At 47.3% G+C, this 20,664-nt stretch overlaps 11 protein-coding genes across 11 annotated transcripts; 5 read left to right on the forward strand and 6 right to left on the reverse strand.

Moving 5' to 3' along the window:
• Positions 1-319: 319 nt before the first annotated feature.
• Positions 320-1,296, forward strand: N7479_002725 (urease accessory protein UreF; the record flags this gene model as incomplete). The annotated part of the gene is made up of 2 exons (XM_057250422.1): positions 320-446; positions 500-1,296. The coding sequence occupies 2 exons, from the start codon at positions 320-322 to the stop codon at positions 1,294-1,296; spliced, it is 924 nt and encodes a 307-aa protein (XP_057114854.1).
• A 443-nt stretch (positions 1,297-1,739) lies between these two features.
• On the reverse strand, positions 1,740-4,265 carry N7479_002726 (E3 ubiquitin-protein ligase BRE1; the record flags this gene model as incomplete). The annotated part of the gene is made up of 6 exons (XM_057250423.1): positions 1,740-1,949; positions 2,001-3,071; positions 3,127-3,665; positions 3,728-3,779; positions 3,850-3,993; positions 4,083-4,265. The coding sequence occupies 6 exons, from the start codon at positions 4,263-4,265 to the stop codon at positions 1,776-1,778; spliced, it is 2,163 nt and encodes a 720-aa protein (XP_057114855.1). The 3' UTR covers positions 1,740-1,775.
• A 336-nt stretch (positions 4,266-4,601) lies between these two features.
• N7479_002727 (transcription factor TFIIIB subunit BDP1) lies at positions 4,602-6,573 on the forward strand (the record flags this gene model as incomplete). The annotated part of the gene is made up of 2 exons (XM_057250424.1): positions 4,602-4,629; positions 4,688-6,573. The coding sequence occupies 2 exons, from the start codon at positions 4,602-4,604 to the stop codon at positions 6,571-6,573; spliced, it is 1,914 nt and encodes a 637-aa protein (XP_057114856.1).
• Positions 6,574-6,880: 307 nt separating this feature from the next.
• Positions 6,881-7,828, reverse strand: N7479_002728 (DUF1183 domain protein; the record flags this gene model as incomplete). The annotated part of the gene is made up of 1 exon (XM_057250425.1): positions 6,881-7,828. One exon carries the CDS (start codon positions 7,826-7,828, stop codon positions 6,881-6,883), a length of 948 nt encoding a protein of 315 aa, XP_057114857.1.
• Positions 7,829-8,186: 358 nt separating this feature from the next.
• N7479_002729 (uncharacterized protein) lies at positions 8,187-8,469 on the reverse strand (the record flags this gene model as incomplete). Its single annotated transcript, XM_057250426.1, has 2 exons — positions 8,187-8,372; positions 8,452-8,469. The coding sequence occupies 2 exons, from the start codon at positions 8,467-8,469 to the stop codon at positions 8,187-8,189; spliced, it is 204 nt and encodes a 67-aa protein (XP_057114858.1).
• Positions 8,470-10,159: 1,690 nt separating this feature from the next.
• On the forward strand, positions 10,160-11,161 carry N7479_002730 (metallophosphatase domain-containing protein; the record flags this gene model as incomplete). The annotated part of the gene is made up of 1 exon (XM_057250427.1): positions 10,160-11,161. The coding sequence occupies one exon, from the start codon at positions 10,160-10,162 to the stop codon at positions 11,159-11,161; it is 1,002 nt and encodes a 333-aa protein (XP_057114859.1).
• Positions 11,162-11,380: 219 nt separating this feature from the next.
• N7479_002731 (nucleotidyl transferase AbiEii/AbiGii toxin family protein) lies at positions 11,381-11,992 on the reverse strand (the record flags this gene model as incomplete). Its single annotated transcript, XM_057250428.1, has 1 exon — positions 11,381-11,992. One exon carries the CDS (start codon positions 11,990-11,992, stop codon positions 11,381-11,383), a length of 612 nt encoding a protein of 203 aa, XP_057114860.1.
• Positions 11,993-13,455: 1,463 nt separating this feature from the next.
• On the forward strand, positions 13,456-15,026 carry N7479_002732 (uncharacterized protein; the record flags this gene model as incomplete). Its single annotated transcript, XM_057250429.1, has 5 exons — positions 13,456-13,684; positions 13,747-13,976; positions 14,037-14,600; positions 14,654-14,759; positions 14,863-15,026. 5 exons carry the CDS (start codon positions 13,456-13,458, stop codon positions 15,024-15,026), a joined length of 1,293 nt encoding a protein of 430 aa, XP_057114861.1.
• Positions 15,027-15,258: 232 nt separating this feature from the next.
• Positions 15,259-15,858, reverse strand: N7479_002733 (uncharacterized protein; the record flags this gene model as incomplete). The annotated part of the gene is made up of 1 exon (XM_057250430.1): positions 15,259-15,858. One exon carries the CDS (start codon positions 15,856-15,858, stop codon positions 15,259-15,261), a length of 600 nt encoding a protein of 199 aa, XP_057114862.1.
• A 1,696-nt stretch (positions 15,859-17,554) lies between these two features.
• On the reverse strand, positions 17,555-17,767 carry N7479_002734 (oligopeptide transporter; the record flags this gene model as incomplete). Its single annotated transcript, XM_057250431.1, has 1 exon — positions 17,555-17,767. One exon carries the CDS (start codon positions 17,765-17,767, stop codon positions 17,555-17,557), a length of 213 nt encoding a protein of 70 aa, XP_057114863.1.
• Positions 17,768-19,428: 1,661 nt separating this feature from the next.
• Positions 19,429-20,354, forward strand: N7479_002735 (uncharacterized protein; the record flags this gene model as incomplete). The annotated part of the gene is made up of 2 exons (XM_057250432.1): positions 19,429-19,536; positions 19,596-20,354. The coding sequence occupies 2 exons, from the start codon at positions 19,429-19,431 to the stop codon at positions 20,352-20,354; spliced, it is 867 nt and encodes a 288-aa protein (XP_057114864.1).
• Between the last annotated feature and the right edge of the window lie 310 nt (positions 20,355-20,664).

Genomic DNA, 20,664 nt, shown 5'->3' on the forward strand with positions numbered 1-20,664 from the left:
GAGATTGACTTTAGTTCATGACGCGGGGAAAATAGGCAAAAGAGATCAGCAAGATAGTAAAAATGGTTAACAGGGCCAAAAACAGTTAATAATGCGAAACAGTCAAGCTGATAGGGAGCTTTCGGACGTGTGCGGCGCTCTCCGACCTGCCCACTTTTTTTTTTGCCGATCGGCGAGCTTCTTCTATAAGACACAAGACACATCCGACTCTGGCTTATCGGGATACATCAGTTCTCCATTGTATTAAATCTGTACTTTATACAAACAACATAAACTATACCCTTACCTCTACCACTACCACATATTTGATAACTACACTATGTTCATCAAAGACACCCAAGATCTCGAAGCAGAGGTCGCCCTCCTTGAGTCGCGTCTGCAAGATGCCCGTGCTCAGCTAGCAGCATCAGAATACCCCAGCCCACCTTCTTCATGGACCGTTAAAGGTAGGCAAAATATATACCCCCAATGCCAAATACCTCTAGCTAACCCATGCTAGAACAATATAATAATTCCAATAATCACAAATTCACCACCTCATCCCGCACATCCCTTCACGCCCTACTCCTCCTCTCAGACTCCGCCCTCCCACTAGGTTCTTTCGCCTACTCTAGCGGACTAGAATCCTACCTAGCCCACAACAAATCCTCCCGCAAAAGCCCAATAGCCTCCTTCCACCGCTTCCTCAAACTCTCCATCGCCTCAATCGCAAGCACATCCCTCCCCTACGTGATAGCTGGGTACCGGGAACCCTCAACCCTCGATACACTAGACAACGACCTGGACGCTTCAACGCCGTGCATCGTCGCACAGCGCGCAAGTATCGCCCAAGGTCGTGCGCTTATCGGCGTGTGGGAGCGCGCATTCAGAGTCAGCTTCGCGGCCCCCGGGAGCCGGGCTACGGGAGACGTCGAGGCCGCCATCGTTGCCATTGATGATTTGTCCAATGCGTTGAAGTCGTGTCTCGAGGAGGACGAGGATCTCGGTCCCAAGGGCCACTTTGCTCCGCTGTGGGGTGTGGTCTGTCGGGCTATGGGTCTGGACTTGCAACAGACAGCGTATGTCTTTATTATGAATCATGCTAAGGCCGTGCTTAGTGCGGCTGTCAGAGCGGGTGTCATGGGCCCTTACCAGGCGCAGAATGTCTTGGCCAGTCAGGAGCTGCAGGATACGATGATGAAGCGCATTGCGCGGGAGTGGAATACGCCAGTCGAGGAGGCTGGACAGGTTGTCCCTGCGCTGGACCTTTGGGTTGGGAGGCACGAGTTGTTGTATAGTCGGATCTTCAACTCATGAGAATATGAGAATATGAGAATATCAAGAATCAAGAATATTTATAAAAGAAGACATTGTAGTCATGGGGGCATGAAAAATCCTCACATTGCATTCGTCATATTTGTACTTTTTTTGCTCCGACACGGTAGTCCTACACGACACAGAAATCTAAAATAGCTCAGCCTCTGGAGGAAAATCAGTGTGCGCCGGCCTCTCGTCCAGAGAGGATAACGAACGACGCCCCTGCGCCTTGAGAAACCCACCATTGCGTTGGTTTGTAATGGAGAAAAAAAAAAAGAAAAAGAAGACAGAAAGCAAAACATGCCCCGAGTTAGGGTTGAGCGCGCATAACTCGTCAAACGCCGGCCCAAACAAGACCTGCTAAATCACACAAAAAAACACCAGACCATGACCTGTCCGGATGGGACACACTAAAAATAGATAGGCGTAAAGAGGAAAGCATAGAAAGGAAGATATAATACACGAGATTTGTAGTTCGATCAGAGGGTAATATGCATGTGGTCGTTGCTTCCGAAGGATTTGCCGCAGTTAGGGCACTTGCGAGAACGAGACGTAAGACGCTCTTCGACGCAATCTTTGCAGAATACATGGCCGCATGTTTTGATCGCTGTGTTTTTGAAATTGCGACGACACACTGTGCACAATGCAAGTGTCTAAAGGATATTAGCTTTGTGATCATGAACAAATGTGGGAATTCAACATACCCGCAACATTTCATACTCCGAGGAGGAATTGCCAAGACTCTTGTTCTTCCAGTTGTCCAGACTCTTCTTGGTATCTGAAAGTGACTGTTTCAAGCCAGCAACCTCTGTCTCGGCTTGCCGCAAAGCAGAAGTGGTACTTCCCAGTGTTGAGTCCTTGGAAATTGAAAGCCCCTTGAGCTCAGCAACCTGGTGTTTCAGGCCTTCCGTGAGGATGTTGGTCTCAGTCAACTGCTGCTGAATTGCCCTGTACTTGCTCAGGGCTGCGTTCAGTGCCTCCTTGGTCTCACTTGCTTGCTTATCCATGTTAGATACCAATGACCGAGTGGTCGCTTCCGACTCCTTCAGCTGGGCCACAATATCTGACGTCTTCGAGCTTTGCATTCTGAGAGTTCGGACTTCGACATCCCGTGCTTCTTTGCTCTTCATTGCAGCAAAGAACTTCTGATCTGCTTTAGACTTCTCCGCCGTCAGCCGTGCGACCTTCTCTTCCATAGCCGCGAAGTCGGTAACTTTCTGCGATGCGAGAGTAGCAAACTTCGTGTAGGCCGTTTGCATCGATGTCAACTCGGTGTTGAGCATGGAGTACTGGCGTTCCAGGCTGCTATACTTGGCGCGAAGCTCCTCCAGGGGCATATCGTTGATATTGTCGTCGGATTTGGAGCCCTCAATCTGCAGTCGCAACCTTTGGCTTTCCGACTCTAAGGCTGTGATTCGGGCCTCTCTAGCGTCTGCCAGTTCTTGCAGTTTCAGACTAGAAGTCTTCTTCTGATCTTGCGCGGCCTTTCTCATCTGCTGATCGGCCAAAAGTTCGTCGCGAGCATTCCGTATCCGGGCAAGGTCCGTTTCAGCTCTCATCAACTGAGCTTCTTTCTCGGCAATCGTACTTTGTGTTTCATCCTCCACCTGGATCTTGTATGCAGTTCTTTCTGAGCGGTATTTCTCTGCTTCCTCACGAAGTTGGACATTCGTCGCTTCTAGGTGGTTGATTCTCTTAACTACATCGTCATATTGCGATCGAAGATGTTTAAACAAATCCGTGTGGGCGTAATCATCGTCGGTGAATTTTGAAGACTGCGATACCGATGTGAGCAATAAAATGGCAATATAACAACGGGGTGAGTCTAACCTTGACTTTGATTTCGGTAATTTGACTTAGTAGGCTGGCATTTTCGGCTTCCAGTTTCCGGACTTGCTCCTTTTGTTTCTCCGAAATTGCAGTGAGCTTGTTATTGGCTTCTTCCAACTCGGGGTTACGATCTCCGGCGGGGGTTCCTCCATTTGCGGGAGACGATTCTTCGCGCTTTGATTGTGCCGTGTCCCCAGGTCGCTGGATGCCCATAGACTGCTGCTTTTCCAGTTTCGCAACTGTCAGACTCTTCGCACGGTCAAGTTTCTTTTCGGCTACCAGATACCGCAGCGAGGCTTCCTCAAGGCTTTCCTCCAACTGCTGCTTTTCGGCTAGGGTTTTTTCGAGTTCGGCGATCGCTACTTTTTCCTCGGCCAACTTCTTTGCAAGGCGAGTTTGTACCTCTGAAATATCGGTAGGCGCATTAGACTTGGACTGAATTTGCGAAATTATTGCGCGAATATCCTCCGACCGCGATTTCAGATGGGCCTCGAACTCTTCAACATCTTCGAACTGTAAGGAGCTTTTAAAGGATGTTTCTGTAAATATTGTCAATATTGAGATAGTCGGTGTGATGTGGGGCTAGAACATTAGTACTGACCTTGGTCTTCTGTTTCTGATGATCCAAGTACCAATTTCACTTCATCAATCAACTGTCGTGGAATTAGTTCCTACTCCCAAATCCTTGTCAAGTTGACTGGGACAAATAAATGGAAAACATACCTGTTTGAACCACAAATCGATTACACGAAGATGATCATTGTGAAACGTGGCAGCCTTTGACATCTGACTCAAACGTGCTTCAAGTGACGATTTCTCCCGTTTATATTCTTGCATCTGGCGCAGAATCGCTTCTTTTTGGAATCGCTATCGCAAAAAGTTCAATTAGCATATATTCAACAGGAGACCAAAGCGAGGCTCCAGACCGCGGACTAGATCCAAAACAACGAGCTTACCTCCAAATCATCTTTCCATGGCATATCGGCATCTGGATGAGGTTTATTGCCACCGTTGACACTGGTAGCCTGTTTCTTTAACGGCGGAGCCGAGTCATTGCTGTCCGCAGCGGGCCTCTTCCGGTCTTCCATCTTGACAAGACCGAGCTCTGAAGACACAACGGGGGGTTCGACGGCCGGCATCAGTGGCTATACTGGCATGGGAGGGCTATTATCACCACCGGACCGTCCGTCAGTCAGCCAGACGCAGATCTCGCGACTGTGTCCAATCCTGTCGAAGGAGAGTCCGGTAGAAGAATAAATAGCCAGTAAAAGAAAGCGAAAGAAGTGGAAGTAAAAGAAGGGCGGGCGAGCAGACGATAGAAGGGGTGGGATGGCAGAGATCGAGGAGTTGAAGACAGGAGGATTTTCAACGAGGTTTAGCGTCCGCTAGTGCCATCACGTGATCCTCGCCCACTTCCCCGGCCTGGAACTTTTTACGATCTTCATCAATCGACATCTTAAAAGCAATGGGTAGTCATGAAGTCCTTTTCCAGTTCTGCGATCAGTGAGTGTTATCTGAGTGGAAATCATACCTGTGCGATTTCTGACTGTGTGTTTGACAGATAAAACCGGCAAGAAATTCGCCCCGAAGGCGCCTATCCGTCGTGCGCCTGCCGCCGCGCCCGCAAGACGACCCAGTGTTGCTCAACAGTCACCAGCTGAGCCTGTTCAAGAAGAGAAGGCCAAAGATGTAGCTGACTCTAGTCTCACCGATTCTGTGACTACAGGGCTGGAAGCACGGGCAGTCACAGAGGTCTCACCCGCGTCAGTTGCTGCGCCTAGCACAGAACAAACACCCGTTCCTTTGAATAATGAAGCTATCCCCCCGATCGCTACGCCCGCCACTACCTCCACCACTACCTCCGCCACTACTTCAATCACCACACAGATAGTTACACCTACCACTACACCCATCGCGAAGCCGACTCCGATCCCTAAGCCGACAGGCATCTCAAAGCCAACTCCAATTCCCAAGCCGACAGCCATCCCAAAGCCAACTCCAATCCCAAAGCCGACTGCGATTCCTCACCCACAGGAACGCAAGGCATCTGTCTCTACCTCACAACCCCCACCTGTCTTAACGGCTCCGCCTACCCCTCCTTCCACCCAACCTACCCCATCTCCCGCCAACGTCCCGACTAGTGAGGCTGAACCTGCGTCCTCTGAGGATCACGGACCAGAGAAGGCTCTTCTAGAATACGCCAGGATTGAAACAGCGCGGGCCGCAGAAAATCTCGTCGATTCAAATGAAGCTCTACCCCAATCACAAGCTGAAGCTGAACAAATTGCCCCAACTGAGGGTCCACCAGCAAAACGTGCTCGAACTGCATTAACTACATCGATTGCGACTACATCTATTGCGGTCCCAGCTCGGAAGAAGTCTGCATCTGCAGCGGCAAGCCGTCGAGGCTCCCAGTCAATTGTGCCTACCATCGAAGATGCAAGCGCAACCCCCGGTGGATCCAACCTCTCGACTCCGGATCCAACAAAGCCGAAGAAACGAAAGTACTCAAAGGCCGGTACCTCCGATCCTGAGGGTAGCGAGAAACCAAAGCGTACCCGCAAGAAGCGCGAACCCACCCCGGAAGGCGCGGAGACGGTAGAAATCTTGCCTAACGTTGTGAAAATGTCGGAGCTTTGCAAAGATCTCAGAACTGGAAAGAAGTCCAAGCGCGAGACAGAGCTACGGAAGATTGATAAAGCTGAAGAAGAACGGAAGAAGCAGGGCGGGACCCCTGGGCCAGGAACACCCGTCAAGCAAACCGACGCCGAACGGGAGAAAACCGAACAACCAGTCGATTGGAAACCCCAAAGCGGCCCTATTATGCGAATCGTTAATGGTGAGATCGTGCTGGATAATACGTCCTTGCAGGTCGACCGTCACGCAGATGCCGCCCGAGCTGCCGGCGACCTCGAAGATGTGGTGGAAAGCTCGTTCACGCGAAAGATCAACCAGGCCTCGTACGGTAAGCGTACAAAGACCGAAACATGGGATGAAGAGATGACAGATCTGTTTTATCGCGGGCTCCGCATGTTTGGCACCGATTTCATGGTTATTAGTAAAATGTTCCCGGGCCGGTCTCGGCGCCAAATCAAGTTGAAGTTCAACAATGAAGAGCGCCGTGATCCGCAACGCATCAAGGACACCCTGATGGGCCCGCCTGAGACCATCGATATTGCAACCTACTCAGAGATGACAAACACTGTCTACGATGATCCCAAGGTTGTTCATCAAGAACTTGAAGATGAAAAGAAGCGGATTGAGGATCAGCACGCCAAGGAGAAGGAAATGCAAGAGGAAATGCTACGCAACCCAACCGGCGATTCCAATGATGCCAATAACGACAAGACTGTTGTCAAGAAGTCGCGCAAAAAGGCGAGCGTGAAGAGCCAGGGAGGTGGTACAGAGGAGGTTCTGGGATCAATCGATGACTTCCCCACAGCTTAATTCAGGCACATTAATGGACATCTTATGAAATGAAAGATTATAGCTTACGGCGTTCGAAACGTGGGATTACAGGATATCAAGCCAGGAGTTCTGAGCTATTTGATTTGCTAATTGGTCTACTAATTGATTTGTGACTTCATTATTTCCCATTGTATGAGTGCCAGTTCCATAATGGCCACAAGAAGTTACGGCCATCAATTAACAACCTGATTCTTCCGTTGTCCTTATCAAAGACATCTGGATCTTTTTCGCTGTGCCCTCAAGTTGGTAGCAAATGACGATAAACGTACATGACATGTTCATGAGATCACCTACGCCTCGTAGACCCGAACCCGGTACTAGCAGTCGTAGATGAAAATTGCGGCGGCGAGCGCGAGCTGCCTTCACCTGGGTCATATCCACCAGACCTGCCCATTGGCATTCCACCACGCGATCGATTATCAGACTGTCTCCCCATCTGATAACCAGCGGCAGCACCTCCTAGCGCACCAGTCCAGAAACCTGGCGTCCAGCCCTGCTGACGAGCAGCAGATTTATAAGGATCAAAACTGCTGTACGGAGGCGGAGGATCATTTCCACCACCTCCACCACCTCCACCTCCTCCCCAGTACCCACCCCACCCTGGGGCCGGACCCGGACGCCTGTCTCGCCGATTCCCCCAACCGAAACATTGCGCCAGCAAAGGCCAAAAGATCATAATGAAAACAGCAACGATGAACCCGAAGAAAATCAAATCCCCAAGCACCGACATCATCTTCTGAACCCCAGTCCCGGACCGGCTCCTCCCAGTCCAATCCCACTCGTCGTCCCCGCCTTTCTTCCCAAACCTCTTCTCGCCAGCCTCGGTCAAAAGCAACCGGTACTCAACCCCACAACTCCCCTTCAACACCCACTTATCATCGGCATTCCGGTACCCCTCGCATATGACATCTGTTGCGCCAAGCTTGAACTCTGCCGGCAGGTCTGCGGTGCAGGTCCATTGCACGTCTTCGATATCGTAGTCGTAGCCTTGGTTTGTGCAGCGCATTACCTCTGGTTGGTAGAGGTTGCATATTTGTTTTGATGGGCCTGCGCAGCTGAGTTGGGGGACTGGTGAGATGCGGCGGGAGCTTGTCATGCGGTGCGCGTGGAGTGTTAGGGTTTGCACATTTGATAGTAGGATGGCATCTTTGCCAGGTGGTTTGGAGTTCGAGCTGCATGTTGCTGGTGAGATGAGAAGTAAGGCTGCGATTGCCAGTTTGGGGAGACTGCGCATGGTTGGATAGCTGAGAGCTAGACAGCTCTCTGCCTTGTGGTCTATGTGTGGTCTGTGATGCCTGGGGTATTGGTGTTGATCTGAGGTACGGAGTAGTAGTTAGTGGTAAGCACGAGATAAGGAGGTAGCGTCGCTTTTCGAGTAATTAGGCTCCAATGCTATGAGTCAACAGGTGGCAATTATTTTTAAGGATTTCGTGTCCTTCCAAACAAACTTGGAGTGGAGAACTAACAGTCTAGCTTTGTTTGCTCTGTTTGCATGATCTATATAATTTGTATCTTCTTTTGATTTACAGGAATTTCCAGCTTAATTTATTATTACATTGGTGCAAACAATATTTCTACTCCAGTCAACCCTACTATGTAGTTGTTAGGGCTAATAGTTGACCAACTACCACACCCATACTGGTGGATGTAGCATTCTGGGCAGTAAATCTACAGGTTGACAGACTGGAAGTGGAGCCAGCCTCTGAGTCTGTCCCCATCTCATAGGCATCATCGCTGCGGGCCAGATTGTCGCGGGCTGTCTTAGACCGTTGATAATGCTGATTTTGAGGTTCATATGTAACAATTAAAGATACAGTAATTCAATCCCAATGTAAAGGGTTTTTAGTTTCCACTTACAACGTACTGTGGTTTCATGTAGAACTTGTTTCCACCGGCAGGTAACTCAGCCCAACTTTTGCGTACAAATTGAGCCCAGGGGCGATAATCTTTATTCTTGATATTTTGGTCTTGGGAAATTCGTATCATAAGTTCCTAATTCGCGTTAGCATTTATTCTGACTAGTAACGGTTGAGGGACAGCAGTACTTCGACACAGCGCAGCTAATATAAACACGGTCAGCGAATAAACAATAATGAGCGTGAACAACCTTTCTAGGCAATGTGACAACAGAAGCATAGCCATTGCATGCTGCGACACGGAGAGGCGTTCGGCCTTCAATAGTTGTTATATCTAGGAGTCTTGTTCCTCAGTCAAAAACAATATCTCGCCCCCTCTTGGGGCGCTTGCTCTCGGATCTCGACTATGCTTTCATGGCCCTGCTAGGCAGCAAAATGCATAGCAGTTGACTTGAGATCTGTTGTTGCAAAGACATTAGCTCCTCTATTTAAGAGTAGCTCAGCAATTTCTCGCTAGCCTAATTCTGCTGCAAGCATTAAGGGAGTCACGTCTTTCTGAACATTATCTTCGTGTTCGAATTAGTGAATAAAGACAGATTTGAGGACTGCCTAATTTTCCAGAAGCCCGCCCATGGCGTCTGAATTGTTGCCCTCAATTGCCGTTTTCAGCTCCTCCAGGATATTGAACCATAGGAGCGTCCGCTTCAATGACCGCCGTTATCTCGTAATTTGTACCCATTACTATAAGTATATGCTTTGGTCAGACCAAATAAATCAAATTCCCAGGTAAACCATAGTACCTTCCACGATATCGTGTGGCTTGGGTCAATTGCTGGTATTCAATTGTGCAGTATATGTTCCGTGAAGAGAACAATGCTAAAAGCAGAAGGACAGAGAAACATAATCTATCTGTCTCCCCGCTCATGTGTGGTCTAAGTGTTTCAGGGCCCTGAAAATAGGTGCCATGATTATTACAAAAGTACAATGCGTACCCCAATGTATCTAATGTATCCAATCATCTATGTCACCCCTCACCCCATATCCACAGATGCGTCTGATTTATAACCCATCTTGTCTATCAATTCCAATTTAATTTTTCGAGCGCTTCGCGGTGGAGTCTATTATATCAAGCTCCTTCTTCGAAGCCGGATATACCCACGAACAGGTTGTATCCGATGATCACGGTTTATATTGTAGTGGGGAGACCACTACAACATACGTATTAGTCTTGCCAATTATTTTTTTTTCATTATGAAAAGGTTCCAAGGTCATTTCAAGGTTCGTAGTTTATTGTGTATCAGATCGGGATATGGTCCTCCCTAGGCCCTTGATAGGAACCTTGGGGGGGTTTTTGTTATGGCTGTCCATGGATTTCTATGTTTCTTGATACTACTATGTAGTCGTATTACCGTCGTGAGATACATAATAGTAGTATTGAAAGAGTACGGAGTAAACGTTTCCAAAAATTGATCCTGGTTACAGCATATAAAGAGACATAATTCAGGCAAATTCTAGGCCATGGAGTGGACTGTAATTATATGCCTCTTGAGGCCACCGGTGGAAGTTCCTCTGCTTAAAGTTTGTAGGAAACGTCGAAACCTTCCGTGCCCAATCAGTCACCCCCACCGCTTTTCATTGCATTCATTGCATTCAAGTTGGCTCCATTTACAACCTCGAGAAATATACGAGTCATCAAACATCTTACCAAAATGACAGAGAATAATGTCACTAGTACAACAAACATCAAAACACGCTTCTTGATATGCTCAGACACCCATGGAATCGACAGTCTACCTGGCTTCATTCCGTCCGCAAAGCAACATGCAGACGTTGCTATTCACTGCGGAGATCTCACCACCCAATCTCAACTCCATGAATACAAAGCGTCAATCCGTTTGCTCCAGACCATCAATGCACCTTTAAAGCTTGTCATAGCCGGAAACCACGATTTCACAATGGACATACCAATGTTTCACAAAAAGGTCGCAGAGGCCCAGTCGTTAGAGCGTGAGCTCGTTGAACAAGCGTACGGATCTGACGGAGAGGCTAGGAGATTATTTGAAGGCACAGGGATTACCTTCCTCGACGAAGGCGTACACTCTTTCCATTTACAGAATGGCGCTTTGCTGACTGTTTATGCCAGTCCATACACGCCGTCCCTTGGAGATTGGGGGTTTCAGTACCACCCCGACAAAGGCCATGACTTTATGATCGACAATGGCAGTGGTACTAGCGCCGTGGATGTTGTGATCACACATGGGCCGCCGAAGGGAATCATGGACTACACCCACTCCGGTGAACGGGCAGGCTCCCCGGACCTCTTTCGTGCCCTCGCTCGCGCCCGACCACGGATGCATTGCTTCGGCCACATCCATGAAGGCTGGGGTGCAAAGCTTGTTACGTGGCGTGACAGAACTACCGCCATGCCCTCTCACCTAACGGATATCGACAATGGACAGTCTTGTTCTATAGCGAAGCTATCCGACATGAAAGACAGAGCCAGGCAAAGCTTGGGCGGGTGCGGTACGCCTGTGACGCACTTTGCTACTAGCCACTGTTCTGGGGATACTCATCCACTGAAATGGGGGTCTCAAACGCTGTTTGTGAATGCTGCTATTGAGGGGACTCCCCAAGACATGTGGAATCAGAAAGAGGATCTCTCGATGCAGCTACCATGGGCTGTAGACGTTGAACTTCAATCTTCTCCCTAAGGGGTAGAAGAAGCAGGCGGACGGGAAAAGTGAACTTTGCAACGAGCCTTTTATAAGATATGTCATGAAATTGAATTTCCGTTGCTCTTCAACGCCACCTTTCATAGGACCTACCTTCCATAATAGAGACTTACAACATAGCATGCGAGGGGACAGAGCCAAAAAGTACTCCACAGTGCTTGCTCACTGGGTATCAATTTCCAAAACTCTCATCAATATCTATATAACAAGACCAAAAGCCCTGCCATCTTCTTCTTGAAGAACTGAATACAAAACCAAACAATACAATCCCCCCAGGCAAAACCTGCAGGCATCCAGCATATACTTCAGCTCTTCATCGTCGAGCCCTGGAAGTAATTGACCCGCCTTTGCTACCCCCGACAGTAGCCATCGAAAGTCTTCAGCTTGTCCATCACTCCCACGATCAACCACCGTCATGGCCCTCAATCTCAATAAGTCCGACATGGACGCAACAGAGCCTTCAAAGAAGGGTACTGTCGCGTGGATCCGTTCGATAGAATCTCCGATCTGAATGAGATCAATTCGGACGCGGATTCCTTGACTAGCATCAAACGCGATCTTGCCGTCGGGCTCGAGAGAGTAATTGAGGGCGCCGTCCATCACTCCCTTGCAGATGTCTTGTAGAACATTGCTTGGGGCCACAACATCCACGTCCTCGGTGTAGAAGGCCGAGCCGTGGGCAATGCTGGCAGTGCCGCCAACTAAAACGAGTTGATGACGCAGTTCTGGGCGGACTAGGCGGGTGGTTGTTCGGAAGCACTCAATGAGTGCTTCTCGAAGTGGTGCAGAGATGGGGCTGGACTTCGGCATACTTCGGAGGTAAGAAACAAAAGCGGGTCGCAGGGCCTCTGTTAGCGATCAGCATCTCTATACCATCAGCGATAGTGACAAATGCAGACTCACTGAAGTATATACTGGATGCGGGCAGGGCCCGGGGAGGATTGGCTTGATTGCTACATTATCCCATGTCAGTAGAGTCTTTGACTGTCAAAAGGTCTGAATTTACCAAAAGTGCTATACAAGCAGAAGGAGAAGGAGAAGAAGAAATTCATATAACTAAAGGCATGTTAGCATTTGCTTCTGCACGCGGACCGCAATAGGTATTAAGGCGCTGACCTATCTGTTTGTACCCGTGGACAACACACCATTGATGGTAAAGGATAGTATGTTATTATCTACGTAAGATCCTCTTTTGAGATAATAACCATCTCTGCTCAGTTGTGCCTTCCATTTTTATTACGCTTTGCTTTACTTCCAAGGTTACCTATAGATGACTTCTCAGAGTTTAGCAATACCAGTTATACTTAACCCGTAGAAATCAATTGAGGAAAGAGCCACAAAGAGCTCCTCAAGCTGAATTTCTTTGGACATATTGATGATTTTGAACAGTCAAATGATTGGATAGTAATCATTCAAAGTGGCAAACCAAGTGTTAGCGAAGATAGTGAGTCCTCGAATTGTGTCTGTAAAAGCCATGCTACAGATACAAACAGTTAGCTGTACTTCGATCTCATGCCTTGTCTTGGGGCCAATCTCTGAAGTGAATGTTTTCTCAGCCAGCTCGGACCAAAATCTTGCGGGGCTCTTGTGTGCGAATCAGTGATGGTCCGATCACGGGAAGGAGTGCGTCTAGTTCTGCGCTTGACGAGAACCGTGAATATCTGGCCTTAACCGCCCTTTCCAGTGCAGATTTCAAATCGGGAAGAGCAATCCTTCTGGAGCTGATCCTTCTCGGAATTTTCGATGGAGATTTTGTGGATACGGGTGAAGTTGCAGAGTTAGGCGAGGTAGAAGAGTTAGACTGAGAACATTCCATAGTCAAGTTGACTCAGCCGAGTGCCGAATAGAGGATGTGCAGAAATCGATTTGAGTACAAAGTGAAAGAAAAGTAAGAAGTCCCCTTGCCTCAGATTGGCTCAAGGTTCTTGGGTGTTGAGGGCTCACGAGTAACTGAAGAGAACTTGAGATGATAGAGAGGTGAATAAGTAGAGAATTGAGAAATAAGTAAAGGTGAGAGATGAGTGAGAGATGAGTGAGAGTTGTTTGAAGTTAAAGTCAGAGGTGTGAAAAGGAAAGAAAAGAAAGAAGAAATTTAGAGGGACTTGATAGAGGTACCTGACGAACCATAGTAAAATCAAAACTACTATGCCTATTCTAGCAATCCTTAAGGACCATGGAACCTCATCCCCGTAACTAGAAGTGGAACTGCCATCGAGGCCGACAGATCCCACCCTTCTCGGATTACCGAAGGACAACAAATTGTCCATGCCCACATGACTCTCGATCAGTACTACTATTCATCCCTTGAAGACACCACGACAAGAGATAAGGATCAGGTGTTGTGGCGTAGCACAGATTCAAGGCTCAAACAGACAGAAAGCAAGAGTAGAACAAAATTAGAGCTGCTGGAGAACCGACAACCAAACAACGGGCCTCAAGCAGCCGATGATGTACGCAAGATTCTCATTGTGAATCAGCTGTGGCTTTGGATACTTGACGAAAGTATGAACTTGTAGATATCCTTGTTCTATTACAGTTGCCTAACTAATATCTCATTACACTAGAGACCGTTATCACAAGTACAACACAAGAGATGGATGAGACCGAAAGCAGCTTTCTCCAACGGGTTTTGAATGACCTTCGAACCCAAAAAAAGAACTCTTCCGTATCGGTTGAAAACATTCAAGAGCTGATCCTCAGTACGGCCACGAGTCTTTTTAACAAGAAAGATGTTGAAGTATTGGGGAATAAGAAATCCCCTTTGAGTGTATATCGTGCGGCTATCTTGAACGTGGTAAGTAGAGCCAATGATTCCAGAAAGTGTAGGTCTAGACTAATGATTGATATAAAAAAGCGCGACAAGGAAGCGCACCTGTTCGATTTATTTCAGAAGTCACTTGATGGTCCAGCGACAGACAATGAGGGTCAAGCGAATGCGACCAAGCTACTAGTAGAGAACAAGGGACCAGGTGAAAACCAGAATGTGAAACAAGAGACTGGACTCATTGGTCGCTTGTTCAAAAACAAGCATAGACCTTGGAAAAGAAGAGACACATATAACCCATACGGTGACATCGCCGGCGAGACAGAGTTACTCCGAGAAGTCAAGGACATTTGTGATGAGCTCAACATGCTCAAATCCCTAGCTCTAGATCAGGAAAACGTTTGGAAGCAAATCTGGAGGGACGGATCTAACCCAGACGCTACTTTCACCTATGACACACCTTCTGAGGTCAAGAAAGAGATTACGGAAATGGTCAAGGAGGCTGAGTTTGTACAACAGGCCATTGACATGCTACTGGACTTGAAGCAGAAGCAAGCCAATATTGTCGAGACCGAGTTTTCACGGAAGCAAAGCGAAGGTACTGCGAGACAGAGCGACACAATCATGGCGTTCACAGTCGTGACAATTCTCTTCGTAAGTGCATATCCATTCCAGCTGTCGCATGTTTATATCTGATATATTCGCAGCTCCCTGCCTCTTTCCTAAACAGTCTACTTGAGTTGGATATCTCCGATTCCCCTCATGTGGGCGATGATGTCCGCCTCCAAGGACGCGTAATATTTCCTATTATCTGTGAGTTCTCACCCTAGTATATGCGGTATCAAGCACTGTCTGACAAATTACTTCTCTTTGACTCAAGTTGGTGTTTCTATTTTTCTGTCTGGATTTTTCGCAGTCATCGCTTACAACGCAAGTACGTTGAAGGAATATACGTTGGGCAGATGGAAAAGCCAGAACACGAACAAACCGACAAATCCGCCAGTTGAGTTAAAGCCTCCAACCAGCCAGCAGATCAGCGAGCAGGCCAAATTACAGATGGAAAAATACTTGAGCAATTGAACTTAAGACAAGACCTGAAGAATGGCAGTAAGTACAGCTGGTATGTGTCGGGGAGTGATCAGATGTTTGATGGTTGCTGTTGCTTTACAAGAGTCGCCGGCCGCTTATGCCTTTGTGATGTCCTTTCCCCTGCTAGTGTTATAACCAGAATGAAAAGAAGATAGCCGCAAAATATAAAATGTGGGCGTTGCTCCACAATCGCTCCACGTCACTTAGCAGCCTAAAGCCAGTCCTATAATTTTCCGAGAGAATATATGTCATGTTCCTTTTCGGAAGTATAAAACAGCTTTTCATACCATCCCTCCGTGCCCAAAGACTGTAAGCGTTTCCCGAAAGGCTGACAGGAATCGAAGTCAATCAACACTGGCGATCCATTCTTCACCATAATATTATCCGGGTTGATGTCGTTATGTGCTAGACCCAAAGTGTGAAGGTGCTCCACCGCTGACTTGAGAGATTCGAAAAACTTGACTTTGTCAAGCTGTTGAAAATCAGATGTCGAGGCAAACTGGCTCAGAGTTTGATCAAGCCGCTCGAGAACGATAGACGTGATATAACCGCGTCTCACACGACAGCCGTAATATCGAATGATATTTTGGTGAGGTGATTGTGAGATCTGCTCCATGACGATTGTCTCATCAAGAACGGCCTTGGGGAGATGGTTTGTGCCGATCATATCGTCGTACCACTGTAGGCCTGGTCGTTTCACATAAACCAAAGAAGCATCTAGCCCTTCCGGTGCAAGTGTCAAGGGGGTGTCGGTGGGTATCTCTGGATATATATCTTGGTCTTGGACGCGTTGGAGAGATGAATTGAACTCTAGAATGGTCATTTCGCGCTTATTTTTTTGACGCGTAGCCGAAGAAAACCTCCTCATCCTCCGTGACATGGTAGAAAGTAGTGGATTTCAGCTTTCCATCGCTCCATGACTCGATTATCGTCAAGTCCTGGAGTGATTTTACTAAGCCCATTCTTGGGCAAGGGTTTGTATATTGCCCAGGAGTACTCATCTGGCGGGGCTTTCCTATTTGAGCTGACTCGGGCCCACTGAGTCAGGTGGACCTCAACGCCAGCTCCACCGAGGCAGATCAGTGTGTATATCACGTGTTGCTGACTAGTGCGCTCCTTCCTTAGAAACTATACCCAGAAGGGATTAGCGCAGGTCATTTATACTATGTATGAGGCTATACAAAATACGGAGTAGATGTACATAGTTCGTTCGTATAAAAAACGCAGGACTCCATTCCCTGGTGATCACTTCTCTCTATCTTCTAAATATATTGACAGAATTAGGGTCGAGCACCACCTATGTCTAACCTTTGTATTCTCATCAACGGTGGAACAATTCCCGAGGTCAGTCTCTGGTGACCTTAATCCTCGTACAGATTAGTTTTGCAGTTGGCCTACCAGGTCATATTGGCCATGATGTCTTTCATGCTTTAATTTTCGACCAAGAATAGCAATCTTGTATGTTGTAGGAGAAAAAAACGAAATCTCCAAAAATAGAAGAGCGCTTAGAAGCGGAAACGACGGTTGCCTAAGTTGAGGCATGGTTGTTTAACCACTAGGTATGCTACTCTGTACAAGATTCCCTTTGTTGCGATGAGTTTAACAAAATACCTACTTAACTATATCCAGTTTGCATTTCTGCCAAGCGCCCCAATCTAGGTATGATCTTCATCTCCAGGCTGTTGGCAGGTTGATACGACGGTGTACCGAGATCGTTATACGCGGCTTGCATAAAGTGGCTTATCTCGGCCCGGGCGGCATGATATAGTGTATATTGCTGGTGCCTGTCGCAGTGTCTAGAACAACTCCCTGCATTAGCGATGTTCTGGCCACCATCTGCGTGTATAATTGTACTCTCCATTTTTTTTCATTCTGCCTAATATACGACTAGGAATCCCACGTGTTAGGCCCGTTCTAGTAGTTAGCCCGGACGCCACATTTAGAATCTCGGAGGCGAGTGCATTGATACTACAGAAGTCTTGTTGGAGAAGGACAAGGGGTACGTACGTCTGTATACGTTAAAATATATATCCGTTTTGTTACGTTAAGAATGACGCGTCCTTCCTTATCCGATTCCTGCATGACAGATTCAACAGTATTGCCTGCTATGAATAGACGGGCTGCTGACGTTGTGCATATCTGCTTAATTTTGAATATTGATAATGACAGATCATATCTTTGACAGCCACGCATGTGCAGTGGTATTGAAATAGGGCAGTAGCTCCAATCATGTAGCAAACTAAAAACTCATTGCAAAATAAATATAATTACCTTCTGTGCCAGTAGAATAATTAAAATGTACTACTGTTATTCTTGAGCGCATAGTCCATAGTGGTGTTGCCCACCCACTATCCAAATATAGCAAGAAGTCAATACAATGTTTGGGAACATTTCCCTTGAATACTACACGTATATTTATAAATGACACAGGTTGTAAGTCAATTGTGTTCAGAACGTGCAAACTCAGACATGGCCCTCTTATGGATGCGCTTTGGCGGTAGTATCTTATGGTTATCGGGCTATATCAATCCGGTCTCATTCAGTTCATCATCAATCTTGTCATAATTCCCAAATGACACCCAGAAAGCGGGAGCAGCAGCAATCATGGTTGCTGCTAGTCCCATGTACAAGTACATCACCTTCGGATTAACCGCAACTGGCGAGAGAACCATTCCCAAAGCAGATCCAATCGAAGCAGTGACCCGCCGCAAGGCCTGTACGGGGCTACACATGTCCTAAGATCTCAGCAAAAGCAAGCAGAAAATACGCCAGGTTCTTTCTCCAAATACGTTGAAGCAATCAGAGAGAGACTTCCAATGTCGGTGAACCTTTCGCCATATCAGTTAGCTGCACATTTCTGCAACGGGATGCTCCATACCAGTAGAAAACATTATATATATATATATATATATATTGGAGAGTCAAGGTACGATCCGCAATGACTCTCTCGCCCTTCCTCGTCACTACTAACTGTGGAGTGAAAACTGTATATTGATCACCGATGAAGGGGGATACAGTGGCCTTGATGCCCCCAATTCCTAGACCCAGCAGGACCATAGCAAGAGCCAATCCAAAACATTGGCAGAATCTTGGGTTAACCCCTGGAAGTGATGTGACAAAGAGCACTATACATCCACATGTATTGGGGCTAGCAATGATCAGCTTCAGCTCGCATATGAGAGGTACGCGTAACTAACATGAAAGAGATGCATAATGTTTTGTATCACCCTATCCGTGTGTCTGAGAGAATAGCAAAATGTAGAGGGGGCTATGAATGAGATGAATGAGAGTGCATTGGGGATTTTGGTTGCGGTTGCTTGACTAAGACCTAGAGCTCCTGGGACCTCAATACTATCGCGATCATCTTGCATATAGCTCTCTGGAGGTGGTCAAGACCCATTGATTCCACGTTAGAGGGTTTGGATAATTACTCCATGGAGTGGTGACGGCATAGTATGTGAATCGGTCCGATACAGTAGCAACAAGAGCTATACAAACAATGAGCGGGATCGAGTCCACCACATGGGGTAAGGTCTTGACTTCGTCCTCGTTGCGTCTCGTCTTTTAACTTTAGTGGCCTGAGTACCCATATTGTTTAACGTAGAACCAAAGGAAAAAGAAGTCCTATATGGCAGTTTTATTGAACGAGAACCCACAGTTCTTGTAACTCTCTAGGGCCGCAAGGCTATGATAGGACTTTGTGGGCTGGACAGTGAGATAGTATCCGTCAACTGCTAGCCCTAGACCACCCTACCCTCCACACATTGAGTGTCGAGAACAAGACAAGGATGTTTCTATTTAGGTCTATGCTTGAGATGTCTAATACAATGCCGTATATTAGATCTACGAGATACATATATGGATTGCCATATGTTTCACCGAGATTGAAAGTAACATTCAGTGCCTATGGCGTAAGGGTATTATGGCAATCAAGCTACAAGGAAAAAAGAAATAATTGAGCCCCCTGCAGGGAGGATGAATCCATTGGAATTGGAGATTTGACAAGTCCACGCGTCGTTATCAGACTCCACCGAATATAGTTAAGCGCTGTGGAGGGTCTGGGTTTCTCCAAGCCCTAGAGGACAACACTCCATGCACGTGCCACATTCCCCTGTTCAGCATCAACCCTCCATTCTTACTACTAGCATGTACTAGTAATCTGTTTTGTTCACTCGGATTGTATAACTATGGAATGATACATACCGTCTTTTTTATATATGCGTTGACGATATCCATAGTGCATACTTAGTATTAATTTTCCGGAAGTTCAAGCAGTATCGAACTATAAATAAGCTGAAACTTCCCCTGGGGCCAAATTTCTATCTCATCTCCAGCCACGTACATAGACCATAGGCTTCCTTCTAACAAAGCCCACAAGGAAGTCACCCCCAAAATGGAAGAATCCCTCGTTCTCTCCAAATTCGATAACCTCGTCCAATCTGGCCTCGTTCTATACGACGACAAACAGCAAATAATCGAGCACATTGACGGCCACCTCAAAGTAGTCATCTCTTCCCCAACCATAACCCGAATCAAACTTCTACTAACGCGATTACTAAGTTCCAATTTGTTCTTACTTCTGCTCTCGCCAAAAAGCCCACCCTAACAACCGCCCAGCCCCAGTCCGAGGCCGATACCCCAAAGTCCGAAAAGCGAGAAGGCAGTGACATCAGCACCACTGGGTTTGAGCTCGGCGCGCTAGATAGCCACTTTTTGATCGTGAACAAGTTCTGCTTTGCGCGGCCTCACCTTATGCTTCTCACGAGTGATGGATACAAACGACAGTATGAGGCGCTCAACGAGGCCGATCTAGGAAGCATGTGGCAGATACTGGTGTCTATGGAGAGGGACTACGTTGGGTTTTACAACTGCGGCCAGAACGGTGGATGTAGTCGGTTGCATAAGCATATGCAGTTGATGCCCATGCCGTCAAACAGTTTTGCGGCCTTTCTGGATGCTCCCAACGAGCCTGAGACGAAAGTTCCGTTGGAGTGGTTCTATCGACGCTTTGAGGGTGAGGTGACGCCTGCTACATTGATCGGGGCTTACAAAGACCTGCTGGAGGAGGCTACCAAGGTGGGCGGGGACTATATGGCAAGTGCACCGCCCGGGGCAGTCTGTCCACATAATATAATTCTTACCAAGAGATGGATGATCGTGCTGCCGAGGAGACAGGGCGGGATTAATAAGGAGGCTGGGGTTAATTCGTTGGGTATGATTGGGATAATTGCCGTGGCTACAACGAAGGAGATCGATAATTGGGTCAGGTTGGGTTTGACGGAGTCCCTAGCAGAGGTGGGGGTGCCTAAAGCGATATAGCTTCTAAAGCTTTTGTGCATGGTAATGCGGAGGTTGAGCCTGCGTCGGCAATATATCATAGACCACCCGCAATTATAAGAATGTCACATCGAGCCCTGAAGATTATTGATATAACGTACTCAAACCACTGATCACTACACTCAGTTCGTACTGAGTGAGCATTTAGGGCACTCAGATGATGATCAGTGAGTCGACCAAGAAGCTCAGGGGTGTTGTCCTATGTAAATGAACGGGTAATAAATATCCTTCTGGGGATCTATTGGTATCCAGCAGGATATAAGTGTCATTGAGTGAAGTACGCAATAGAGTG

This window comes from Penicillium vulpinum (genome assembly GCF_028829585.1).
Source record: "Penicillium vulpinum strain IBT 29486 chromosome Unknown utg000001l_segment0_segment0, whole genome shotgun sequence".
NCBI lineage: Eukaryota > Fungi > Ascomycota > Eurotiomycetes > Eurotiales > Aspergillaceae > Penicillium > Penicillium vulpinum.